This window comes from Podarcis raffonei, chromosome 10 (genome assembly GCF_027172205.1).
Source record: "Podarcis raffonei isolate rPodRaf1 chromosome 10, rPodRaf1.pri, whole genome shotgun sequence".
Classification (NCBI taxonomy): domain Eukaryota; kingdom Metazoa; phylum Chordata; class Lepidosauria; order Squamata; family Lacertidae; genus Podarcis; species Podarcis raffonei.
Window position 1 is genome coordinate 68,364,439 of NC_070611.1, and position 27,737 is coordinate 68,392,175.

A 27,737-nucleotide genomic window follows, 5' to 3' on the forward strand; every position below is an offset into this window, starting at 1 on the left:
AGAGGCTAAAATCTATATGGAATTTATTTTTTCAAAAATACACCAGCAGGAGTCCAGTAAATGCATTAACAGGTCATGAACGAGAGGAGCATCATAATAATAAGGAAATCAACATCATATTATGCATGAATGAATCTCGGGCAAATGTTGTTTACATGGAAAACGAAACAGAATATGAGGATGGAACTTTTAAACTTAACTCTATGCAGAACAATAGGCAAGATTAAATTAACTACAAATTAACAGCTGCTAAATGCTGTGTTGGGGCACCTAAAGCCCAGAATGTCTCTAGTCAAAAGTTTACTGCATTAGCAAGGCTGTCCTAACTACACAGTCCTTTAGAAGAAGACCAACTACCAACCCAAAGTGAAATTCCGGGAGGCATAAACTTCCGTGGTCTTAGATTCGCATTACTAGAGAACAGTTGGGCTGCCAGGATATACAGTCCAGGAAAATCCAGATGGAAGATTAGTCCAGGCATAAACTGTAGAAAAATGCTTATTACAAGCAGCAAGAATAGAATCTAAAAAAGAAAGAAAAGGTAAGTTATTGCACACACACGCGCGCGCGCACACACACACACACACACACTAAAAAAAAAGTGTCTGGAAAGATGAAGCTAAGACGTTGACCACAGAAGAAACTGCAAACTTTTCTCTGCTTCCCAACATCCCAGAACTCTCTCCCCAACTTTGATTGGTTCTTCTAATTCCACCTTTGCTCACAACTAAGACTTGTTCCGCAGCTGCTAAATGGCAGCCAGGTTAACAGATAGAGCAAGATAAGCGACTGAACCGACACTTGCGGTCAAGTTGCAAGACCGTGGGTAGGCAAACAAAGGCCTGGGGGCTGGATCTGGCCCAATCAGCTTCTAAATCTGGCCTGTGGACGGTTCAGGAATCAGCATGTTTTTACATGAGTAGAATGTGTCCTTTTATTTAAAATGCATCTCTGGGTTATTTGTGGGGCATAGGAATCCGCTCATTTTTTTCTTCAAAATATAGTCCGGCCTACCACAAGGTCAGAGGGACAGTGGACCGGCCCCTGCTGAAAAAGTTTGCTGACCCCTGTGCAAGCCGCATCCATGACCTCCAACCCAAGCTAAAGATAGTCCCACCAAGCTAGCTCAAGTCCTACTGCTTTTGAAAGCCTTCATGATCAAATTAAGGTGGCTTCAGGGTGCTAGGTTAAGAACGTAACTATCAGGCGGCAGAGGAACCAGCCCCCACAGCAGGTGGCCAGGAACCGACAAGACAAGGAAAAGTACAGTGGTACCTCGGGTTAAATACTTAATTCGTTCCGGAGGTCCGTTCTTAACCTGAAACTGTTCTTAACCTGAAGCACCACTTTAGCTAAGCACCACTTTAGCTAATGGGGCCTCCTGCTGCTGCACCACCAGAGCACGATTTCTGTTCCCATCCTGAAGCAAAGTTCTTAACCTGAGGTACTATTTCTGGGTTAGCGGAGTCTGTAACCTGAAGCGTATGTAACCTGAAGTGTATGTAACCCAAGGTACCACTGTACTTAACCCGAGGTACCACTGTAACGGCATTGCCCCGAGTGAAACTCTGCCCGCTCCATCTCTCCCACTTCCTCATGAGTCCAGCGGCGGAGCAAGCCAATTGGGTGCCTAGGGCGGCGCACACACCCTGCACCAGGGGTGGGGCCAGCCACCCATGGAGGCACGGCCAGCCATCCCAGCCGCCCACAGGGCCTCCAAGGAGTCTGCCTGCCTCCTCCCACTCAGCCGCCCTACAGCTGAGGGGCAGACGGCGGGTGGACCATTTGGGGCAGCGCAGAGCCTGCGAGTGCTCAAGCCACCGCGTCACTCCCAGGAGAGACGCGTGGCTCAGGTGCACTGCAGGCCCTGTGCTGAGTGCCGCCAGGTGTGGCATTTGCCCTCCCAGGTGTGTGACATCATACTGGGTTCATAGGGAAAGCGTTAACTAATTGTAAAATGACTAACCAATGGGAACCCAGGGGGCAGAGTTAACTGTGTATAAGGTTTGAGCACAGAGGTTTTTTAGGGGGTTAGAGTTGTAGAGAAGACAGTCTGGAGTGGGAAGAGACAGATAAGATAAGTCAGTGGGTTGGGCTAGTCTGGTGTGTGTGTGAGAGAGAGAATCTGTTAAGAGGAGTTGGTCAAACAGTTGAGATAATCAGTCAGAAGGTATTAGGAAGATAAAGACACTAAAGTTAAGAGGAATATTATCTGAGAAACCATAAACTTGTTAATGATTGTAAAATAAACGGGTTTTTTGGTTCACTTTTAACAACTGTCTGGACTTAAGTAACTGGTTGGTGGCAGCGGGGAAGCGAGCACAGTGGTGGCCCAGGGATCAAGAGACTGTTAAACGTCCAGGGACCCTGTGTGATCGCTGCAGGCCCCGTGCTGAGTGCCGCCCGGAATTTTGTAAACCCCCCCGGGGTGACACCCAGGGTGATCCGCCCCCACCGCCCCTTTCCCCCCCCTGCATGAGACATCGTTACGGGTGCTGAAAAGTGCCCTCTGCCTTTTAGCTCTTTGTTTTCTTACTTTCAAGGCCTGCCATGTTCTGGGAGAGGGTGGGGTCTGGAATGCTTTCTAAATACACTGTGTCCGTCAGCAGTCGCCCCCCCCCCGGTGCTCCTTCCTCCTCCTCCTCCTCCTCTCCCATTATTTCCTAGCTTTTCCCTTGTTGTAAACCAAAATCTGCCCTTTTCCCTTATGGGGTATCCAAGAGCCCATATAGAGTCCTTACGTAGGTTCCCTATTGGTAGGAGAAGATAACAGAGGCCAACCAGAGAACATTGAGAAGCAAAGCAGCTAGGAAGCCTGATCTTTATTGATCTGTTGCAACAGGGTGCTCCCCTCACACGCAGGAAAGGGGGATGAACCCAGAACAACGGCGCGCAAGGCCTTATATAGTCATACCTCGGGTTAAATGTGCTTCAGGTTGAGCGTTTTCAGGTTACGCTCCGCGGCGACCCGGAAGTAACGGAGCGCGTTACTTCTGGGTTTCGCCGCTCGCGCATGCGCAGGCACTCAAAATGTTGTTTTTCCTGTCTGCCAGGTTATCTGATTGCCTTTCCTGATAGCCTTTCCTGATAGTCTGTCACCCATTAAAATACTGATTACTCAATTCCCGAGACAATGGGAAGGCTCCCTGACCCCCCCCCCTCCTTGCAGAGAAAACACCTGGTCAGTTTGGGAACCAAAAATGGTCTTCCTGTGCTGATCTATGTATGTGCTACGAACATTTAACATATATCTAAGACCTCAAAATTCCTATCACACCCCTCATCTGCCTCTGAGCTGTGACCTCCCTCAAACCCCGGCTGTAATTCTGAACTGTCTTCTTCTTCTCTGGAAGGGTCAGGCTGGGGAGATGCCCTCCACCATTCCTCCTCTGCCCGGTCCCTGACAGAAACTACAGTTTTAGGTTACAGCTTTTCCGGTGCAAAAGGCACTTTATAAGGCCACTTACCCCACAGTTCCTGCGAGGATTCCTTCTAAGATGATGAACTTGGTCATTGCAGCAAGGCTGAGAGCAGCTTTAAAACGAAAAGGAAACCACGTAGTCAGGGAGTGAGGAGATGGCTGGCTTATACTATCAGTGCTTCAGGTCCACGTTCTGCTTGTACTCTTTATCACCCCACAGTGGGATTTATGTGTAAGCTAAACAAGCTATAGCTTAGGGCCCCACTCTCTTGTCCCCCCCCAAAAAAATTAAAGGAAAACGAACTGGATGTACATTTCCAAAATACAAGATAAATGAAATAAAACCGACATACAGCAATAGTGTTTTGTGTTGTGTAGGCTCCCTATTTGTTATGTGCAAATGGCTTTAGATACATATGAAGTCCATGGTTAAGAACTTAATGCGTTCTGGAGGTCCGTTCTTAACCTGAGGTACCACTTTAGCTAATGGGGCCTCCTGCTGCCGCTGCGTGATTTCTGTTCTCATCCTGAAGCAAGGTTCTTAACCTGAGGTACTATTTCTGGGATAGCGGAGTCTGTAATCTGAAGCGCCTGTAATCTGAAGGGTCTGTAACCCGAGGTACCACTGTATAGCATATATTCGACACAAAGAACAGTGACAATTTGTTGTTGACAAAGGACAACTGGACATATAAAGGGCCCCTTTACCTTCAGGAGCTTAGGGCCTCATCAAACCTAAATCCGGCCCTGATCCCACCCAATACCTGTTACTCCTATAATGAGTTCTCCTTGCTAGCAAAATGCTCTCTCCTAACTCTGGAGGAGGAAGAAGAAAAATCGGAAACTGGAATGAGACCCTTGTATGGGGCAAATGTGTGAAACACACCAGAGCTGGTGCCGGTTGGAGAGGATGGTGCTGGACTCTGTGGATGATTGGCGTGAGTCAGTATAACACAGCTCCTTGGTCACATCCACAATATACCGTATTTTTCGCACCATAGGGCGCACCGGACCATAGGGCGCACCCAGTTTTTTGGGGGGGAAATAAAGGGGAAAAAATTATTTTCCCCCCAGGCGCGGGGCTGGCGCGGGGGAAGCTCGAGCTTCCCCCGACCCCAGTCCCCAAACAGGCAGCTCTCTGCAAGCCGTGGGAGCGCTCCCACTGCTTGCGGAGAGGTCCGCGAAGCCTGGACGCGCTGAGCTCAGCGCGCGCAGGCTTCAGCATGCAGGCAACTCTCCGCAAGCAGCTGGAGCCCAGCGCTGGGCTCCCGCTGCTTGCGGAGAGGTGTGCGAAGCCTGGAGAGCGTGAGGGGTCGGTGCGCACCGACCCCTCTCACTCTCCAGGCTTCAGCGAAAGCCTGCATTCGCACCATAGGACGCACACACATTTCCCCTTCATTTTTGGAGGGGGAAAAGTGCGTCCTATGGTGCGAAAAATACGGTACATTTAAAGCAGGTGACTCCCCCAGCCGCCACTGCTGCCACTGCCGCCAAAAAACGGGAACTGTAGTTTAAGTTCTGTGAGGAGTAAGCAACAGTTCGCAGAATTCCTTGGGGAAAGTAATTTTTTAAAAAACGCATAGTGTGGATGTGTCTTTATGGACACAAGCAATTCTTAGAACTTAAATATATATATTTAAGTATTTAAATATATAATTTTAAAATATATTTAAATATTTAATATGTAAATATATAATTGCTGTTTGCAATTGCTGAGTATTTAACTTGCCGCTCTGTTCTGGTTATTAATTTTCTCTTATTTTGCCTAAAATGTTTATGGTCCTCCTGCAATCAAGGCTGTCTAAGCAACAGAATAAAATACAGAACGGCATGCATGCACCTACAAGGTATTTTGGAGAAGCCCGTTGTTTGTTGTGCATTTCGATACCTCAGACCAAATTTTGCGTGAGGGTCCAGAGACCAAGGAGAAGGTTTTCATGTATGTTTGGATACAGCTAGATGCCATTTCGAATCAAGTTGGTGGACTGGACCTTTCAAAGCTGCACTGAATTTAACGACGGATTTTAAAAATGGGTACTTCAGAATTCCAGAGTGACGCTGGCTACAAGGCTGCTTGCTCGTCATATATAAACGAGAGAGTATAAGAATGGTCAGATAAGTATTAACCTTCCTAAACTATTTGCTCAAATATGAATGATAAAATTAGATTGGTTAACCTAACCAGCCTGAAATATTTTGTGATATTTCTGCTTCCATCAGGCCCTGGTCCCCATGCGAAAGCAGACACGGCTGCCTGAATAGGGTGGTGGAACAAGGAGAGTCACCCCATTAAGAGGTAAACATCAAAATGAGGATGTTTGTGAGGACAACAGAACCCTCCTCTCCTCTGCCTTAAGAACATAAGAAGAGCCTGCTGGATCAGGCCAATGACCCATCTAGTTCAGCATACTGTCCTCACAGCGGCCAACCAGGTGTCTGTAAAAAACCTGCAACTGGGAACCGGGCACAAGACCAACTCTCCCCTTCTTACTTAATTGGTAAGGTAAGCAGAGACATCACCTTGCCAACAAAGGTCCATATAGTTAAAGCTATGGTTTTCCCAGTAGTGATGTATGGAAGTGAGAGCTGGACTATAAAGAAGGCTGATCGCTGAAGAATGGATGCTTTTGAATTATGGTGCTGGAGGAGACTCTTGAGAGTCCCATGGACTGCAAGAAGATCAAACCTCTCCATTCTGAAGGAAATCAGCCCTGAGTGCTCACTGGAAGGACAGATCCTGAAGCTGAGGCTCCAATACTTTGGCCACCTCATGAGAAGAGAAGACTCCCTGGAAAAGACACTGATGTTGGGAAAGATGGAGGGCACAAGGAGAAGGGGACGACAGAGGACAAGATGGTTGGACAGTGTTCTTGAAGCTACAAACATGAGTTTGGGCAAACTGTGGGAGGCAGTGGAAGACAGGAGTGCCTGGCGTGCTCTGGTCCATGGGGTCACGAAGAGTTGGACACGACTAAACGACGAAACAACAACAAAGCGTAATGCTGGTGGTCGACAAAAGAGGTTTAAAGACTCTCTCAAGACAAATCTAAAAAAATGTAGTATAAAAACTGTCCTGCGAGTGCTCCAAGTGGAGAACAGCCTTCACCAAAGGTGTCATGGGCTTTGAAGATGCTCAAAATTGGAACACAAGGGAGAAACATTGTAAGAGGAAGGCACGCTTGGCAAACCCTCACCGTGATCAACTCCTGCCCAGAAACCTAAGTCCCCACTGTGGAAGGACGTGTGGATCCAGAATTGTCCTCCACAGCCACTTATGGGCTTGCTGTTAAAACCGGGTTTATGGAAGACAATCTTACTTGGCTACTAGTGATCGCTGGAGAAGAAGGAGAAGGAGAAGGAGAAGGAGAAGGAGAAGGAGGAGAAGGAGAAGGAGAAGGAGAAGGAGAAGAAGAAGAAGAAGAAGAAGAAGAAGAAGAAGAAGAAGAAGAAGAAGCAGCAGCAGCAGCATTGCCACCTCTAGGCAGAGCATAGACATCATGGCTAATAACCATCAGTACCCTTCTCCTCCCTGAATTTGTCTAATCCTCTTTTAAAGCCATCTAAGTTGGGGATCACCACTGTCTCCTGGGGGAGAGAGTTTCATTATTTAACTATGGTCCACACTTCTGCCTGTGCTGTGACTGGAAAGCATCCACCATGTGGAACGCCCTCCTGGCGAGGAAATAAACAATTAACACAACTTTCCGAAGACATCTGAATTAAGCCCTTTATTGGGAGGTTTTTCGTGTTTGGTGTTTTACTGCGGCTTCATAATTTGTTGGAAGCCGCCCAGAGTGGCTGGGGCAGCCCAGTTGGATGGGTGGCATATAAAGGAATCCTGATTGCCAGGGAACTGCCCTCAGCTCAGAGGCGAGAGGTGGAAGGGCAGTTGGGTTACAGGGAGCCTCCGAAGATTGTGAGAAGTAGCTCTTCCTCTGCGGAGGAAAGCCACGCCTCCAGTGGGGAAGGCATGCGGGGCTTGGAGGATGCAAGGGAGAGCCACAACACCGAGTCTGAGCAAAGGAGGGGGGGGAGGCAGGTCCCCCTTTGCCCACACCCTCTCTGCGCAGTTGGTTTATGTGCAGAGAGGGGAGGCGTAGGATGGGGGTCAAAAGACTGCTCTGCTGGGGAAAGTTTAAGGACCACCCACTCCCAGATTCTGCTAGTGACTGAGCAAGACATGGAATTGAGACATTCTGCACTGTGAATGTTTTTGTACCGATAATAAAGCCTTGAAAAGACCAGTGGGGGTCTTGCCTATTCGCTCTCGAGCAACCACGCCGGCACACATAACAATGATGATGAAAGAAGTCTAGAATCAGCGGCAGAAGCTGAAGTAGGGGAGGAGGGAAGCCAACACGCAGAGACTCCTGACACATCAGACCCAACCGTCACAGCCAGTAGTCAAGTATGATGAGAGCTGTAGCAGAAATCATCTGTAGGCCACCAAGTTGGGGAAGGTTGGTGGAGACAGGCGGACAACAAATATGGCGGCCATCGTCGTTATTAGTTCGAACCTAGGATATTCTGTAAGGGGGAAAGTGCCCTGTTACTATGCAACGTTTACTCTTAAACCTCATCTTACCTGCACCAGAACCCCGTGGTGTGTCCCTGTTGTGTCCCTGTTGTGTGCTACAATGGAGATTTAACTTAGACCAAACGTTTTTTCCACCAGAAGCCTCACAGGTGCTGACTTCAGAGAAGGGGATGGTTCCTCGATAGCCTTCCAGGCATTCATAGCGCAGTTTCTGCCCCACATGGTACATTGTCACTTTAACGTCGGCATTGCTGAGGGGTTCTGGTTCTCCGCAGAAGCCTACAGGGCGGAAGAAGAAAGTGAAGAAGCCCGGCAGTCAGTGATGGAGCCAGGAACAAGCAGGGGCTGTTTGTTTGTTTTTAAGGGCCACATATTTTTATTTTCAATTTCGTGAACCCATTTTTATCGCTGTTATTTTACAGGTAGTATGAAAACCAAGGCAGGGGAAAATGAGAAGCGGGTACACGAGAACATCAAGGACAGAGATTCAAAAGTTGTTTGGCACCTTTTGTTGCCTTTTTAAATAGACTGTAAAAGGTTCCCATTCTTCTTTAAAATCACAGACAACAAAATGAACTGGACTCCTTGGCAGGTTTTGAATAAACATACACAAATTTATTGAGTTAATATGGTGGATAGATAACATAAGGATGTATACAATTTTATAATATGCAGAGAACAACATGAGTTGAGAAATCAGAGAGAGGAGCTGAGGGAAGTCTTGGGGGGAGGGAGGGAGGGTTTGTTGGGGAGGTGGGAGGAAAAAACATGGGAGGGGGAAAACAGTGAAGATGATTTGTATTGTTGATTTGTTTTGTTGAATTTGTTAATAAAAATAACTTTTTAAAAAGCTGTTTGGCACCTTCTATGGCACCAAATGCAGCAGGTCTAGCATAGGGGTGCAACAACCCAACAGAGAGGTATGGCAAGGGGGCCCTACTGTATCTGCCACCTGAGGTGGTTGCTTAACTTTACCTAATGATAGGGCCGGACTGTCACCACAATTCTGGGTCCAAGATCTCAAAGAGATCACTCTTCCATGGTTAAAGTAAAGGTAAAGGGACCCCTGACCATTAGGTCCAGTCATGGCCGACTCTGGGGTTGTGGTGCTCATCTCGCTTTATTGGCCGAGGGAGCCGGCGTACAGCTTCCGGGCCATGTGGCCAGCATGACTAAGCTGCTTCTGGCGAATCAGAGCAGCACACAGAAACGCCGTTTACCTTCCCGCCAGAGCGGTACCTATTTATCTACTTGCACTTAGATGTGCTTTCGAAGTGCTAGGTTGGCAGGAGCAGGGACTGAGCAACGGGAGCTCACCCCGTTGTGGGGATTCAAACCGCTGACCTTCTGATCGGCAAGTCCTAGGCTCTGTGGTTTAACTCACAGTGCCACCTGCGTCCCTCTTTCCATGGTTACATTTGTGTTAAATGCACGATCAGGGACATGTACAGGATTAATAGCACCCCATGCCTTAGGAGTCTCCCCTACCCACCCTGAGATGTTCTGCTACTTCTGAACGTTCCAAAATTTTTCCAACCCTGCTGGCCTAATATAACATCAGAAGAGGAGCCTGCTGGATCCGGCCAAGGGTTCATCAAGTCCAGCATCCTGTTCTCACAGTGGCCAACTGGATACCCATGGGAAACAGGCAGGATTTAAGCACAAGAGCCCTCTTCCCTCTTGTGGTTGCCAGCAACAGGTATTGTGAATTGTTTTGTGGATTACGAGTGCTGCAATGCTTTGTGAATTTTATAATACGACTTTTCTTGTGGTTGTGCTGTTTGATCTATATTTTTTTTAAGTTGTTTTGTTAATGTCGTATGGAAGGTGGCCGTTTCATTGGTGATTTGTTAATCGTTTTATATACCGTATTTTTCCATGTATAAGATGCCCCCATGTACAGTGGTGCCTCGCAAGACGAAATTAATTCGTTCCGCGAGTTGTGTCGTCTAGCGATTTTTTCGTCTTGTGGAGCGCGGATTCGCTGGGTATTAACAGCTTTAAGAAACAGGAAGCAAACTCGCAAGACGTTTTTGTCTTGCGAAGCAAGCCCATAGGGAAAACCGTCTTGTGAAGCAACGCAAAAAACGAAAAACCCTTTCATCTTGCGCGTTTTTCGTCTTGCGAGGCATTCGTCTTGCGAGGTACCACTGTATAAGATGACCGCTATTTATAAGCCCCAAATTAAGAAATTTTAAACATTCCATGTATGATGCCCCCTAATTTTAAACTTAAACATTTTTTGGGGGGGATATAGTCTTATACACGGGAAAATACAGTAATTTATGTTACAATGGTGATGCTCTGTGTGATTGCTTATTGTAAGCAAGCCGCTTTGTGACTCATGTAAGTGGAAAGAGGCCATAGAAAGAAAACAAATGAAACTGAAAAGTAATGATATTCGGAAGGATAATGCCCCTAACTGGAGCGGCACACAGGGCACCAGTTTACTCTTTGCCTTTATTTGTTTCCTGTGTGGCTACATCTCTACTTGCGGAGTGACTTTAGGCTATAGGATACGAAGATGGAAGCATCTGTCTTACCTGCCCGATTTGTAGGTTGGGGGCTGGTGGAAGCTATGCTCCAGTTTCCTGCTGTAGAATGTACTGTAGGAGGAATAGTCTGTCGCGGGTCAGCTGTGTAGAAGAACGAGGAAGAAAATAAGGTACTCCGAACAATATACAGTGGTACCTCTGGATGCGAACGGGATCCATTCCAGAGCTCCGTTCGCATCCTGAGTAGAACGTAAGACGCGACTGTGTGTGCGTGGATCGCATTTTGCCGCTTCCGCGCATGTGCATGATGTTGTTTTGAGCATCTGCGCATGCGCAAGCGGCGAAACCCAGAAGTAACGCGCTCCGTTACTTCTGGGTCGCTGTGGAGCATAACTTGAAAATGCTCAACCTGAAGCACATTTAACCTGAGGTATGACTGTAGAAGTGCTTGCTTGTTAGGCGCATCATGCGTTGAACAGCAAAGCAGCAGTGTCTGTTTTCAGTCCAAGGTCCACTTAACCATGGTGGGTGGAGCCAGAAGCAAAGGCGGGCAGAGTAATAATAATAATAATAATAATAACAATAATAATAATAATAATATTTTATACCCCACCCATCTGACTCGATTGCCACCGCCACTCTGGGAGGCTTCCAACAGAAACACAGGAAAGCAACAACAACATCTAACCTTGAAAGCTTCCCAGAACAGGGCAGCTTTCAGATGTCTTCTGTATAACTTTTCATAGACATCTGAAGGCAGCCTTGTTTTGGGAAGCGGTTTAATGTTTTGTTATGTTTTTATATACCGTATTTTTCGCTCTATAACACGCACCCGACCATAACACGCACGTAGTTTTTAGAGGAGGAAAATCCGTCGGCATGCCACCCGTAGGCATTTCCTCCATAACACGCACAGACATTTCCCCTTACTTTCTAGGTGGAAAAAAGTGAGTGTTATGGTGCAAAAAATACGGTATGTTGGAAGCTGCTCGTAATGGCTGGGGCAACCCAGTCAGATGGGCGGGGTACAAAAATTATTATTAATTATTAATTATTATTATTATTAACCTATCTCCTTGACATCTGATGGGAGTGCATTCCACAGGGCAGGTGCCACTACCGAGAAGGCCCTCTGCCTGGTTCCCTGTAACCTCACTTCTCCCAGTGAGGGAGCCACCAAAAAGTCCTGGACCTCAGTGTCTGGGCTGAACAATGGGGGTGGAGACGCTCCTTCAGGTTGACAGCACAGAGGCCATTTAGGGCTTAAAGGTCAGCACCAAGACTTAGAATTGTGCTTGGAAACATCCTGGGAACCAATGTAGATTTTTTTAGCATAGTTGTTATGTGGTCCCGTGGCTGCTACCAGTCTAGCAGCTGCATTTGGGATGAGTGATAGTTTCTGAGGTTTTTTCAAAGGTAGAGTGCATTGAAGTAGTCCAAGCGGGAGATAACCAGCGCATGGAGCACTCTGGAGAGACAGTGCACAGGCAGGTAGGGTCTCAGCTGTCGCATCAGGTGAAACAGGTAGACAGCTGCCCTGGAAACATAGTTGAGCTGCACCTCCACGGGCAGCTGTGAGTCCAAAATGACCCCCAGGCTCCACACCTGGTCCTTTAGGGGCACAGTTACTGGAGAGCCAGTGTGGTGTAGTGGTTAAGAGCGGTAGTCTCGTAATCTGGGGAACCGGGTTCGCGTCTCCGCTCCTCCACATGCAGCTGTTGGGTGACCTTGGGCCAGTCACACTTCTCTGAAGTCTCTCAGCCCCACTCACCTCACAGAGTGTTTGTTGTGGGGGAGGAAGGGAAAGGAGAATGTTAGCCGCTTTGAGACTCCTTAAAGGGAGTGAAAGGTGGGATATCAAATCCAAACTCTTCTTCTTCTTCTTCTTCTTCTTCTTCTTCTTCTTCTTCTTCATTCAGGACCAGCGAGTCCCTCACACTTCCTTGCCCCCTGTCTCCCCATTTTGTTGGGATTCAATTTCAATCCATTAACCACCCTCCAACTGCTTCCAGACACCCACAAAGGACCTTCGCCACCACCACTGGTTCCAGGAGGTCAAGCCGAGTATGGCTGCGATCGGCTGCCATTTTTCTTTTTTGTAAAGCGGCGTTACATGCAAAAACAGAAGTTTTTACCTGCATCTCTCCATTTCTCAACTCTTCCAGCTGACTTCAAAGAGGAAGACAAGGTATAGAAATTCATTCTGTCTCCCAGAAACACAACTTCTTACCTACACAAATCGGGAGTTGAGAAGTTCTGTTCCACTTAGCTGTACCGCCCACGTTCCTGCATGTCAGAAGATTGCTTTTCCTTGGTATTCTCTGGTACCCTTTATGACAATTGTAACGAGCGGGTGTGCCCACGACATACCCTTCAGGAGCAGTGTATTTCGCAAACTTGATTTTCTGTGGAATGGGGCACTCTTCTGCAAAAGAGAAAAGAAGTGTGCATGTGTGAACCAGGCATACGGAATGTTATCAAAGCCATTCAAATAGTGCATAATAAGAAGTAACCGGCTGTATTTTTGAATAAATAAGGTATACTATTCATTGTTGCTGGAGAAAACTCTTGAGAGTCCCATGGACTGCAAGAAGATCAAACGTATCCATTCTTAAGGAAATCAGCCCTGAGTGCTCACTGGAAGGACAGATCGTGAAGCTGAGGCTCCAAGACTTTGGGCACCTCTTGAGAAGAGAAGACTCCCTGGGAAAGACCCTGATGTTGGGACAAGGAGAAGGGGACAACAGAGGACGAGATGGCGGGACAGTGTTCTCGAAACTACCAGCTTGAGTTTGACTAAACTGCGGGAGGCAGTGGAAGACAGGAGTGCCTGGCGTGCTCTTGTCGAGGGGGTCACGAAGAGTCGGACACAACTAAACGACTAAACAAGACAAGACTATTCATTGTATCAAACTGTAGATTTCAACGGAAGTTTCATAAAGTTCAACGAAGAAAGCAGAAGACCCAGCAGATCAGTTCATTCTCTACTCAGTTCATGCATAAGATCCATACATGTATAAGTGTCTATTCCACCTGTCTGTTCATAGAGTCCAATAATCCGCATAAAGGGTTGCTACAGTTCCACAGAATCCTTTCACAGAGTCTAAGACAAGGATTTCCGGAATATTAGCCTTGTTTCGCCATCCTAGGCTTCATCAGTAGAACAGGCTCTAGGTAATGCAAATAAATACAATTTCATAATCTCACACATTTTTACAGCAAAAATAATATAAAAAACTATAAACAATTGTATGTACCATGCGTAATATTACAGGCTAGTGCATCTTAGAGCACAGTAGTGGTTGCAATAAACAGCAACTGTTACAAAGCAGGATTATATGGACAAGCACAATATTGGTTTGAGTAACAAGTGTCAGCAATCCACTGATACAAAATTTATTTCTTAAAGTGACCCATATGGCATGACAGAAATAAAGCAAACTTAATCCATGCTCAGATGTGTAAACTCATACGTAAATGTAATCAGTTTTTAGATCTAAAGCAGTAGCAGTCCACAGATACAAAATTTGTAATAATGCAAGCAGAGTCCAGGAGGGAAATAAATCCTGACAACACGTCACTGAAGAAACTGAACGAAACAGCGGATAATTTGGGAGGAAAGGAACAGAGAAGCCTTTCTTACTTCAGGCCTGGTTCAGAGTGGGAAGACATTCAACCAGTCATACAGAGGGGGTGGGGGGAACTCCCTCAGAACAGAACAGCCAATCACATGCTACCTCAGTAAACACACTGCCTGGTTGCTAAGAAATGTCTCTACCAGTCCCTCTCTCGTTTATAATAATAATTTATAATAATTTATTATTTATACCATGCCCATCTGGCTGAGTTTCCCCAGCCACTCTGGGCGGCTCCCAATCGAGTGCTAAAAACAATACAGCATTAAATATTAAAAACTTCCCTAAACAGGGCTGCCTTCAGATGTCTTTTAAATAATAATAGTGAAATATACTCAGAGTCGAGAGTGGATTTCATGCTCTTTATTCAGCTCATAGTGGTGAGGAGGAATGAAAGTTTTTCCAAAGTATCTGCTTATATACATTATTTACACAATGGGCTGCACGTGATTGGCTACTTCCAGAATTCTCCTGTAGGCCAATCAGATTGTGGATTCACTTCCATCTGGAGCTGGATTGGGTGGCTCCTGCAGACCAATCATACTGCTGCATTGTTCTAGGATCAATCAGACAGCTGCATTCTGGATCCTATTGTTCTAGGACCAATCAGACTGCTGCATTTTGGATCCTATTCAACTCAGTACATAACAAATAATAATTTAATTTAACAGAATTAACCCTTTAGTTGCAAACTGGATGATCCTTGTTGTTGCATTTCCAAGGTCTGGGGGACAAACGCAGCCTTCCAAATCTCTCTGGTCAGTCCCCAAGACTCTCCCCCCGCCACAGCCCTCACCAGTCCTGTTCCACAGCCTCCTCAGGCTCGTGCCTCTAGCCAGAATGCGTCCCTGAACTCTGAAAATGCTCTTTCTTGCTTGTGTGTGTGATAAGAATACATATACATCCATCGCTCCTCCTGCTTTTGCTGCTCCCCTAGGAAATATTACTGGGGTTTAAGTCCACAAATCACAACTCGAGGGATGGGAGAGAGATTCAACTCAGTTGCATTTAAAGGGGAAATTACCTAATTCACACTTTCTAAACCAACATGCAAATCGAAACACAGCCATCCTTCGAAATTCACACTTCTCCAAGTTGCACAGTGCAGTCCTCCAGCCAGTTAATGTATAATGTTGGGGTAAGTGTGCACTCATTGCCGAAAACAGCGTATGAAAAGACATTATATTGGGTGAAATTGCTTTGGAAAAAATGTGTATAACGGGCAAAACTGCACACGCAAATTGAGGCGTTCACAAAGTAAAGGAAGGATTGAATTTTGATTAATAAGAATACACACAGAGGCTTGAACCAGCAAGACTCTGGTAAGGGTGCATATAATAATCTCTCTCTGCCTCCACCCCTCGGCCCAGGTCTCCAGGTCATTTTATTCACAAAAGAACTTTTACAGAGTGTTCGTAAGAACCAATCAGATTTCTTCTGAGCATTTCAACAAACCCCACGTGGGGACAAAGTTAAACTATCAAAACAGAACTACAAAAGAGTGCATTTGGCAAACCCGGAGGTGATAAACAAGCAATATACATGATAAGAAGGATGGCCAGGAAATCAGCGATCATTATCACCTTCAGGTGAGATCTGTTTTCTGGCCCTAAAATTAACATTTTAAGATTAACATATCAGAAAAGCTACATCAAAGAAACTGCCCACTGTCTTTGATGACCCAGGATGCCTGGAAGCAACTGGGCTGTGTACATGACTTGTCAAGAAAGAGAAATGGAACAGGGATGCAGAGATGTGGATTGATCAAGAATCATATCAAAATAGTTTAAACCCAGTCAACGCAACGCTTTCATTGCTGACACAGATGGCTTACTCTATATTTGTTATAATTCCTCATAGCAATCCCACCTGATCACTAGAGCAAATGTGTACATCTGGGGAAATTTGCATTAAGATGCTGACATGTTTTCACGAGGACTTAAAAATTAATAAGTTGTAAACGGGTGTGGAATTATGAGGAACTGAACTGAAGATTGGAAGGATGAGAAACTGAGGCCACATTCACACGCCATGCATACAAAGGACTACGATACCACTTTAAACAGTTATGGCTTTCCCCACCAACCAATTATGGGAGCTGTAGTTTATTAAGTTATCACAGGCATAGGCAAACTCCGGCCCTCCAGAAGTTAGGGACTACAATTCCCATCATCCCTGACCACTGGTCCTGTTAGCTAGGGATGATGGGAATTGTAGTCCCAAGCATCTGGAGGGCCGGAGTTTGCCAGAGGCCCCCATCCCCCTCACAGAATTACAATTCCCAGAGTGGTGTAACAAACCCTTGTCCCAGATAACTCTGGGAATTGTAGTTCTGGCAAGGGACTAACAACTCTCAGCACCCTTAACAAACTACAGCTCCCAGAATTCTCTGGGGGAAGTGATGGCAATTTGAAGTAGTGTCATAGTTATTCACATGTATGGTGTGGTGACTGTGGCTTTAGAACAGGCGAGAGCCAGTGTGGTGTAGTGGTTAAGAGCGGTAGTCACGTAATCTGGGGAACCGGGTTCGCGTCTCCGCTCCTCCACATGCAGCTGCTGGGTGACCTTGGGCCAGTCACACTTCTCTGAAGTCTCTCAGCCCCACTCACCTCACAGAGTGTTTGTTGTGGGGGAGGAAGGGAAAGGAGATTGTTAGCCGCTTTGAGACTCCTTAAAGGGAGTGAAAGGCGGGATATCAAATCCAAACTCTTCTTCTTCTTCTTCTTCCTCAACCTTGGCCCTCCAGATGTTTTTGGCCTACAACTCCCATGATCCCTAGTTAGCAGGACCAGTGGTCAAGGATGATGGGAATTGTAGTCCCAAACTTCTAGCCCAACCCCTTACAATGCAATTCTCTCAACACAAACAGTGTTAGCAGACACGTATTAGGATTTTCCTGTAAATGCCCATTAGACATGGCTTTGAGCTTCACCCTGCAACTGCGCTATGACTCTCTTGTGACTCATTTAATCAAGAGTGCCCTTTAGAATAGACAGTTTTGGGGCAAAGGGGGGAATGAACGAAAGATAAGCGTCAAAAACAGATGAAAAATGGAAATCCCAGGCTGCCGCTGCTTTCAAAGAACCGTTTGAAGCCTTCGCAGAAATGTGTCACCCCTTTATGAGGAAGTAGCTTGCGGAGACATTTTTATTTGATAAGCCTGCTTTCGTTTCAGAATATGTGGCTGAGGTGTGCGGTTAATCTCTCTCTCTCTCTCTTCCGATCATCAGTCCTGCAGGAGAACCACAGCCTGCTACTAGGTTAGAGAAGGGGAGGGGAGTGACCTTAAAACCGTTCATCTTATATACACGCAAAGGACATGCACAGACATATTGTTTTGGCTGAGGACCAGCAAATGGTTCAGGGTGCCTATTAGTCATTTTAACCATAGGATTCAGGGCCTGCTCAAGACTTTTTGCAGCCTGAGGCGAAAGACAAGATGGCACCCTCCCCCAAGGTACATACAGAATCCAGTCGGACTAGTAGTTGAATCTTACTCCAATACGGGTGAAAGGATGTTATGTACTGAGTTGAATAGGATCCAAAATGCAGCAGTCTGATTGGCCCTAGAACAATAGGATTCAGAATGCAGCAGTCTGATTGGCCCTAGAACAATAGGATTCAGAATGCAGCAGTCTGATTGATCCTAGAACAATAGGATCCAGAATGCAGCAGTCTGATTGGTCCACAGGAGCCACCCAATCCAGCTCCAGGTGGAAGTGAATCCGCAACCTGATTGGCCTTTAGGAGAATCCTGGAATTTGCCAATCACGTGGGGCCCATTGTGTAAATAATGTATACAAAGCAGACATTCTGGGGGAACTTCCATTCCTCCTCCTCACCGCTATGAGCTGAATAAAGAGCATGAAATCCACTCTCGACTCCGAGTATATTTCAAAGGATAATGTCTTCCACTGGATTTGGAAGCAATGTCTTCCACTGGATTCTAGCTTAGGGGATACAGGGCAGGCCCAAGCCTGAGGCAGTTGCCTCACATTGCCTCATCGTAGAGCTGGCCCTGACAGAATCATGGAATTGTAGAGTTGGAAGGGATTCCAGACCCTTGATCATCTTGGTCACCCTCCTCTGCACACCTTCCAGCTTGTCAACATCCTTCTTAAATTGTGGTGCCCAGAACTGGACACAGTATTCCAGGTGTGGTCTGCCCAAGGCAGAATATATTCAATTCAATATAAGTTTATTGTTCTAGCCAAAGTCTATGAGAAACCTGCAGCAGCAGTACCAATAAAGTAATTGAGATCATACACCCATAATTTGAGCCAACATCTGCAATGTAAGAGAGGTTACCAAGGACACCAACAAACTGAAATCCAGCTTGATTTCAAATTAAACCGCCAACTCACCACAACCATTTCCATCGATTTTACCTAACTCCTTTTTCCTGATTTCCTCCCCTTGAAGCCAGCAGAATAGAGGTCCACTCTTTGTGTTACGAAGCTACTATTGTCACTCAAAAGAATGAGGACCATTTTTACCTGGGTGTAGCTGCTTGCTTGTGTGAACCGAGGTTTCAGAAAGCAATTTCTTGAGTATATAAGGGGCAGGCTATGATGTCTTCCACCTCAGGTTGACCACTAATACAAACTCTGTCTGTGTACAGGACCTTGTTGTATCAGCCATCCAAGAGCCATAACACACCTCTGTGTATATGCATGTGTATCTATCTATCTATGTATCCATCATCTATCATCTATCTATCTATCTATCTATCTATCTATCTATCTATCTATCATCTATCTATCTATCTATCTATCTATCTATCATCTATCTATCTATCATCTATCTATCTCTATCTATCTATCTATCTATCATCTATCTATCTATCTATCTATCTATCTATCTATCATCTATCTATCTATCTATCTATCTATCATCTATCATCTATCATCTATCTATCTATCTATCTATCTATCATCTATCTATCCATCTATCTATCTATCATCTATCTATCTATCATCTATCATCTATCATCTATCTATCTCTATCATGGATATACTTCAGCAACACTTAAGGGAAGCTTTACTTCTGTTCTGGAAAACATATCCTATGTGTTTCCCTTTCTTCCAGCGTATAATGGATGACATCCCTTAAAAATAGACTGTGTTATATGGAGACAGACCATTGGTCCATCTTGCTCAGTGTTGTCCACACTCATTAGGTCTCTCGTTGCCCGAACTGGAGATGCCAGTGATTTAACCTCAGAGCAAGTCAGATGATCAGCCATTGCGTTAGGTGGCCCTTTCCTGGTGTGCATGCCCATTCTGGAGCGCATTATTTGGAAAGATCCTGTAGCTCAGTGGCACAACATGCACACTGCAGGCAGAAGGTCGCAGGTTCAATTGCTGGCACCTGCAAGAAGGGCTGGGACTGCCCCATGCCTGAATCCCATGAGAGTCACTGTAGACAATGCTATCCGAGAGGGACCAAAGATCTGAGCTAGCTTCCTTGTGTCACCGGCACCCGATGAAGGCAAATTTCTATGTTTCTCAAACTGTTTTTACTTATGTCCACATTTAATCCAGCAAGGCTGACCTCCTAAGCCAGGGGTCAGCAAACTTTTTCAGCAGGGGGCCTGTCCACTGTCCCTCAGACCTCGTGGGGGGCCGGACTATATTTTTTGGGGTAGGGGATGAACGAATTCCTATGCCCCACAAATACCCCAGAGATGCATTTTAAAGAAAAGGACACATTCTACTCATGTAAAAACGCGCTAGTTCCCGGACTGTCCGCGGGCCGGATTTAGAAGGCGATTGGGCCGGATCTGGCCCCCGGGCCTTAGTTTGCCTACCCATGTCCTAAGCCCACTTACTTAGGAGAAAGTCCCACTTAATTAATAGCAAACCCTTCAACGTTTCCCCAGTGAAAATAGGGACACCCTATTCCACCACCACCACCACCACAACTACAACAACAATTTTATTATTTACAGTATACCCCCTATTTTTATAAAATTAAAAATAATTTTATTATTTGTATGTCACCCATCTGACTGGGTTGTCTCAGCCACTCTGGGCAGCTTGCAACAGGCACATCTAAAAACATGATAAAACATTAAAAAAAACTTCCCTAAACAGGGCTGCTCTCAAATATCTTCTAAAGGTTGTTACAGCTACTTATCTCCTTGGCTTGGGGTGTCACATAACTCCAAACCCTCCAACATTTCTCCAGTTGGAACGGCCTAAGGAAAAGCTGGACATTCTAGGATCAAATCAGAAACCAGAATGACTTCTGTGAATCTGGGACTGTCCCTGGAAAATAGGGACACTTGGAGGGTCTGTAATAGGACTTATTTACTTCTGAGTAAAACTGGTAAGTCCTATTACAAACCTTATTTATTTCCTTATTTACTTCCAAGTAAAACTGGTAACAGGGACACTGGTAGCGCTGTGGTCTAAACCGATCAGAAGGTCGGCGGTTCGAATCCCCGCGACGGGGTGAGCTCCCGTTGCTCGGTCCCTGCTCCTGCCTAACTAGCAGTTCGAAAGCACGTCAAAGTGCAAGTAGATAAATAGGTACCACTCCAGCGGGAAGGTAAACAGCGTTTCCGTGCGCTGCTCTGGTTCGCCAGAAGGGGCTTAGTCATGCTGGCCACATGACCCGGAAGCTGTACGCTGGCTCCCTCGGCCAATAAAGCGAGATGAGCGCTGCGACCCCAGAGTCGTCCGCAACTGCACCTAACGGTCAGGGGTCCCTTTACCTTTACCTAAAACTGGTAAGGATTGTGGTGTAATTCATCAGGTCAAACCCATACAGTTAGGACAGCCAGAGGGTAGCTGCAGCGGTTTGCTACTTACCATCAGTGGCAGCCAAAGTGGTAGGTTGGAAAATCCCCCATATGAGAAGTAGCCCCAATCCAGTGCAAAAGCCACCCATCTCTTCTCCAGCCCTAAGCTGGTTCTGAAGGTGGCAGGAGGTTTTCCACTGACTGACTGCGAGCCGACACGCCTCTCTAGTGCAGAGCCGGAGGAAAGGGACTTGATAACATACTTATATGCACGTTGTCTCAAGTCTGATCAGCGCTTCTCTCTGACTCTCCCCCATCCACCCCCCTCCTTGTCTAAGAATAGGCGAAACTGGCCTTCTCAGGTGTGAGGACTACTCATCCAGGAAGCCACATTTTCTTGTCAAGGTGTGACACAGCTTTGCTCTTGCTGTGGAGGAGGAGGAAGTGGTTTTCACAACTGGCTAACGCTCTGCGGAAGAGCTTGGCAGAGAGTGGACAGCTCTACCCAAACTCCTTGTGTGGCCATTATTATAGTGACCCACAACCCAGCGGACGGTTGCTCGTCTCTGGTCTAGGATGGACTGAAGTGTGGCAAGGAAAAGGAGAATTAAAGCACCATCTTTAATGGCCTTGGCCCAGTATACCTGAAGGAGTGTCTCCACCCCCATCGTTCTGCCTGGACGCTGAGGTCCAGCGCCGGGGGCCTTCTGGCGGTTCCCTCATTGCGAGAAGCTAAGCTACAGGGAACCAGGCAGAGGGCCTTCTCGGTAATGGCACCCGCCCTGTGGAACACCCTCCCATCAGATGTCAAAGAGATAAACAACTACAGTGGTACCTCGGGTTACATACGCTTCATGTTACATATGCTTCAGGTTACAGACTCCGCTAACCCAGAAATAGTACCTCAGGTTAAGAACTTTGCTTCAGGATGAGAACAGAAATCGTGCAGCGGTGGCACAGCGGCAGCAGGCCCCATTAGCTAAAGTGATACCTCAGGTTAAGAACAGTTTCAGGTTAAGATCGGACCTCCGGAACGAATTAAGTACGTAACTGGAGGTACCACTGTACCTGGCATTTAGAAGACATCTGAAGGCAGCCCTGTTCAGGGAAGTTTTTAATGTGTGACATTTTCATGTATTTTTAATCTTTGTTGGAAGCCGCCCAGAGTGGCTGGGGAAACCCAGCCAGATGGGTAGGGTACAAATAATAAATTATTATCTTGGATGCATCCGGCGCTACAGGAGAGCAGGTGCTATGCAGTATTCCAGGTTTTGGAGTGCTCTTGGGTCAAGCACTCTCCCCGGGATTCTTCCACAATGGGTCTTGTTCCTGTACCTCTTTGTCAGGTGTGCTGCAATGTCCTCCTTGTTGGTTCCACCTTTTGGCTCAGGCAAAGAGTCAAAGAGCAAGCAGGCAGTGGGAACTACTTATCCTAGTGTACCCATTGGTGGCTGGGATGGGTGAGTCAGATGGCAGGTGGAGTCAAGAGTTCTTGCTCTTTTTAGCGTGACACGCTTTCGGTGTTTACTGAACTACTTCTTTAGGAAATTCCCAGGTTGATCGTATGCACTTGATGCTTCTTTTGCCCCTTTCAGATCAGGGCGCCCTCGTCTCTTCCAGGATGGCTAAATATTTTGCTGCTGCACTTAAAATAGTGCCAGATTTTTTTTTTTTACTGTGGCATACTTTTCTGGGGTTTTCTTTTTCTCCCCCCCCCCAAATCCTTTATTGAAATTCATGGATATAATACAATATCTTAAATCCAAAAAATAACCTTACATAAATTTACAGTTAAATATTACTCCTTCCACTTATTTTCTAACTAAGCTAAGCTAAAATAAGATAAAGTAAAATAAAGTTAAGTAAAATAAAGTAGACTTCCCATCATTTCCCAATGTAATTGATGTTTGTAATACTGAATGACCGAACTGCGGGAGGCAGTGGACGACAGGAGTGCCTGGCGTGCTCTGGTCCATGAGGTCACTAAGAGTTGGACACGACTAAATGACTAAACAACAACAATACTGAATGTACTTATAATTACTACCTTACTCTTAATATACCGGTACTTTCTTACAACGTCGTACCATTTTTCCTTATTTCTTAATATCTACACAAGAGTCATTTGATGTCATATCACTGTTACATTGTTGTCAATATCTATTGAACGTATCCTATTTTTGAATGAATGGTTGTTTTGTATTACCCCTTAGTTTATTTGTCAATAGAGCCATTTCGCCAGAAATTCATTTTAGCAAATGTCTTGTTGTGAGTTGGTTTCAGTCTACATGGTGCCCTTCTGATTGTCGGAGTCTTGTACCCAGTCGGGGTGAAAAGCTGATAGAGGATTCTGTTGCTATCTGGACCATTGCAAGATAATTGCCAACTCCTTGTCTAGGCAATGGCTGTGAACTGGGGCTGGGTAAGCAGCACAGTCACAGGCTAATGGGTGAGCCTTCCACAACGACCCTCACCTGGCTGGTATATGGAAGGACCATAGCCAGGGTAGGTGGGGAGGCATTGATTTCCCCCATGAGCTAAATTGGTGATGCCTTCTGTAATTTGGTGTGATTCTTCCCACTCTGTGCATTTGGCTAAAGGGGAGTCCCATGACAGCTGGGAGAGTGGATGCCTGGAAGGGTGTCTGTCCAGCTAATCAATGGGATTCACCAGGATTCTGCAAAATAAAATAAATAAAATAAAATAATAAAATAAAATAAATCCTTCCAGTAGCACCTTAGAGACCAACTAAGTTAGTTATTATGGCGACGCGGGTGGTGCTGTGGTCTAAACCACAGAGCCTAGGGCTTGCCGATCAGAAGGTCGGTGGTTTGAATCCCCGCGACGGGGTGAGCTCCAATTGTTTGGTCCCAGTTCTGCCAACCTAGCAGTTTGAAAGCACATCAAAGCGTAAGTAGATAAATAGGTACCACTCCAGCGGGAAGGCCAACGGCGTTTCCGTGCGCTGCTCTGGTTCGCCAGAAGTGGTTTAGTCATGCTGGCCACATGACCCGGAAGCTGTCTGCGGACAAACGCCGGCTCCCCTGGCCAGTAAAGCGAGATGAGCGCTGCAACCCCAGAGTCACCCGTGACTGGACCTAAGGGTCAGGGGTCCTTTTAAGGACCTTTACCTTTTAAGTTAGTTATTGGTATGAGCTTTCATGTGCATGCACACGTATCTGAAGAAGTGTCCATGCACACAAAAGCTCATACCAATAACTAACTTAGTTGGTCTCTAAGGTGCTACTGGAAGGAATTTTATTTGTGTTTTGTTTTGTTTTGTTTTGTTTCGCCTATGGCAAACCAACACAGCTACCTACCTGTAACCAGGATTCTGCAGTTGCTGACATAGTCATCGTTTTTGAAAATTATTTTAATGTGTTTTTACAAACAAAAAGTTAAAACAATACCAAATGCATAATCATATATTGAGGTTTCTCTGAATCTCCCGACTTCCCACCTCCCTTCCATGGCTCCAACTGTCCACATCATCAACTGCATGTTATTTCATAATTCATGTATTGTACCTCTCCATATTATCCATAGTATTTGTTACATCGCAAGTGTTATTAAAATCCTGCTAACATTTTTATCTGCTTACAGTGGTCTCCTAGGTAAGTTGTAAGTTTTCCCCATTCTTTCTTAAAGTTTTTGTCTTCTTGGTTCTTGAGCTTTCCGGTCAGTTTGGCCATTTTGGCGCACTCCAACAGCTTAATTTGCCATATTCCTAATTCGCTCAGATGTCTGGAACACTAATAAAAGGGGCAAAGTTTATGTATCCCTGAACTCAGATGTTTATATGTTCCTTGACCCCAAGCGGGATTAGGAGAAGACTCCTGCTCAATCACTCCACATTAATTAACCTTCGGGTAACGTAAACTTCGGGTTGCGAAAGTGGCAAACCCGGAAGTATATTTCTGGGTTTTGCCGCTTGCTCAGAAGCGCTCTATGCTCATGCGCAGAAGTGCTTTTTTGCGCCACGTGCGTGCGCAGAAGCAGTGCCTCCGGGATACGGCCGGACCACTGGAACGGATCCTGTCCGCAACCGGAGGTACCACTGTAATCCAGTAGATCAGAGGAGGACAGAGAACCCTGTGTCCTTCAGGAGGTTTTGGAGTATTTATAATTAGAACTATAGTGGTATCTCAGGTTAAGAACTCAGGTTAAGAACTTAATTCATTCCAGAAATCTGTTCTTAACCTGAAACTGTTCTTAACCTGAAGCACCACTTTAGCTAATGGGGCCTCCCGCTCCCGCTGCCAAGGTACTATTTCTGGGTTAGCGGAGTCTGTAACCTGAAGCATCTGTAACCTGAAGCGTATGTAACCTGAGGTACCACTGTACAGTCAACTCGTATCTTGTGCGCATTTAATTTTTGCCATCGATTGCCTACTTGCCAGCAGGTCAGCTGACATCACACAAATTAAATGCATGCAAAGTGGAGAACTTAAAACCTTTCTCTGTGCTGGGTTTTCCTGGAAAAGACTTTTAAGCTCCCAGACTTGCTTACTGGGCTCTGGGACAGTCTCAGGCAGGCTCTGAGATGTTGAGAGACAAGGAGCCAAACAGTACCTTATCAATTTGACAGGGTACGGTTTCCGTTCCTAACCTTCGTAAACACTTCTCTTAAGAATTCATGCCCTCCAGCTACCCACAGGGGGTTTTGGAGGGCCGTATCAGACAGTTGGTTTTACTTAATTCTTTATCTGATTTTAAGGCTTATCGCTTCTTTCCAACCTTGTGCCGTATCAAGGAGAAACTTCTTCCTTTTAAAGTTGTGCAATTTGCACCATTAAAAAAAGGTTTCCTGTGGGGGAAAGGGTCTCTGTAGCTCTGTCCTATCACAATGGCTCCTACTGCCAGACACTGGGTGGATCGACACCATGTATTTCAACCCCATTCAATGCACATTTAAAACACAGTGCCCATTTATTTATTTATTTTCATAAGATGTATGCGCTGCTTGATTGTAAAAAAAACCAACAACCTCAAAGCAGTTTACGAAAAGATAAAACAATAAAATCAAGAAAATGCGTCTCCCCCTCACAGAGCTACCTTTCCCAGCATCCTTAACAAACTACAGTTCCCAAGAATCTTTGAGGGAAAGTTATGTGTGGCACACTTTTTTTTATTTTTACAAAAATATATGGTGTGGATCTAGGCCTGGCGTGTCTGTGGATAAGTGGCTCAATAAGAGAGATTGCATATCTGCCGTGTTAAGTATCCATATTGGGCTTTAATTGGATTTTTATTGCTTCTTTTATTTCTAAAGATGGTCTTTTATTGCGTTACAGTTTCAATGCCACAGAATTCCAATACAGTGGTATATTGTGTTACGGATGGGATCTGTTCTGGAGGCCCATCTGTAACTTGAAATGCCCGTAACTTGAAGTGCTGCGTCTGCGCAGGCGCGCAGCGCAATTTGGTGCTTCTGCACAGGAGCAAAGCATGATTTAGCGCTTCTGCGCATGTGTGAGCGGCGAAACCCGGAAGTAACCCATTCCAGTATTTCTGGGTCGCCACGGGACGTAATGCAAAAAGCCGCAACATAAAGCTGACGCAACACGAGGTATGAGTGTATTTATTGCTGCACCATGTATGGAAGTGAGAGCTGGACCATAAAGAAGGCTGATCGCCGAAGAATGGATGCTTTTGAATTCTGGTGCTGGAGGAGACTCTTGAGAGTCCCATGGACTGCAAGAAGATCAAACCTATCCATTCTTAAGGAAATCAGCCCTGAGTGCTCACTGGAAGGACAGATCCTGAAGCTGAGGCTCCGATACTTTGGCCACCTGATGAGAAGAGAAGACTCCCTGGAAAAGACCCTGATGTTGGGAAAGATGGAGGGCACAAGGAGAAGGGGACGACAGAGGACGAGATGGTTGGACAGTGTTCTCGAAGCTACCAGCATGAGTTTGACCAAACTGCGGAAGGCAGTGGAAGACAGGAGTGCCTGGCGTGCTCTGGTCCAGGGGTCACGAAGAGTCGGACACGACCACACAACAACAAACAACAAATTGCTGCACCAGGCAGAAAAATCCACGGAGACCCTCCACAGAATTGATCACAGGACGTGGTGCAGGCACACCATTTGAATGGCAATACCCATCAACTTGGGGGGCGGGCACTTCAAATATTTTATTGGGGGTGTGTGGATCTGAAGAGCCCTCGAACCCTAGGAGTTGGCTGCTATGCTAACCAGTACGACCCTTGTTTTGGGAATCGACTGGTTCCTGCAAAACCATATGGTGCACAACGCTGGGAGGGGAAGAAAGGGTTAACAACTTCACTCCAGCCCCTTCAGAGCACTAGGGAAACCCCATGCGCTTGAGCGTCCCGGAGCTTTTGCAAGCCTTTCGGAAGGTTTGTTCCAAACAGATGAACGGGGGGGGTGCATGCAAGAGTATTTTTAGGTGGAGACGCTGCAAGGGAAACCCAGTGTAAGCTTGACAGATACCAAGGGTAGTACATAAAAAGTGTTTGTGGTGATGTGTGCAACCAGGGCAGGAAGTTTGAGCTGGGGTGTTCTGCAGAGGCTATCGGGAAGAGCTCTCCCCTCTTGTCGTTCTTGAGTTGGTACGACCCATCGCTTCTCTCCCCTTATCTGTTCTGCGAGCTGAGCTGTGTCCTCATATGAGCGCGGCGCGTTAGCGGAGTAGGGAGGTGGTGGGGAGAGTTAGGGCTTGTTTATCAAAACCTTTTGCTGGCTTGGAGCAATTCTATTTTAAATTAAAGTAGTGTAATTGTTTAGGGAAGCTTATTTTCCATTTCAAGTTGAGCTTTAGGGGGGAGTGGAGGGGGAGCAGCTTAAGAAGAAAAGCACAGTTGTTTTTTTAAAAAATGCTGCCTTTTTTAAGGATTTGCGTGTTTTTGTGCAGTGATTATTTCGGCAGACTTTCCTCTT

General features: G+C 46.0%; 1 protein-coding gene across 1 annotated transcript in view; it reads right to left on the minus strand.

Moving 5' to 3' along the window:
• IL2RA (interleukin 2 receptor subunit alpha) overlaps positions 1–27,737 on the minus strand; it is a 45,679-nt gene continuing 17,942 nt past the window's right edge. Inside the window, exons 2-6 of the mRNA XM_053406606.1 lie at positions 12,684–12,878; positions 10,502–10,594; positions 8,007–8,237; positions 3,468–3,534; positions 1–523 (exon numbers count right to left, since the gene is read on the minus strand). Of these exons, the coding sequence (XP_053262581.1) occupies positions 502–523; positions 3,468–3,534; positions 8,007–8,237; positions 10,502–10,594; positions 12,684–12,878 (608 nt within the window). The 3' untranslated portion in view covers positions 1–501. The remainder of the gene's footprint in view (positions 524–3,467; positions 3,535–8,006; positions 8,238–10,501; positions 10,595–12,683; positions 12,879–27,737) is intronic.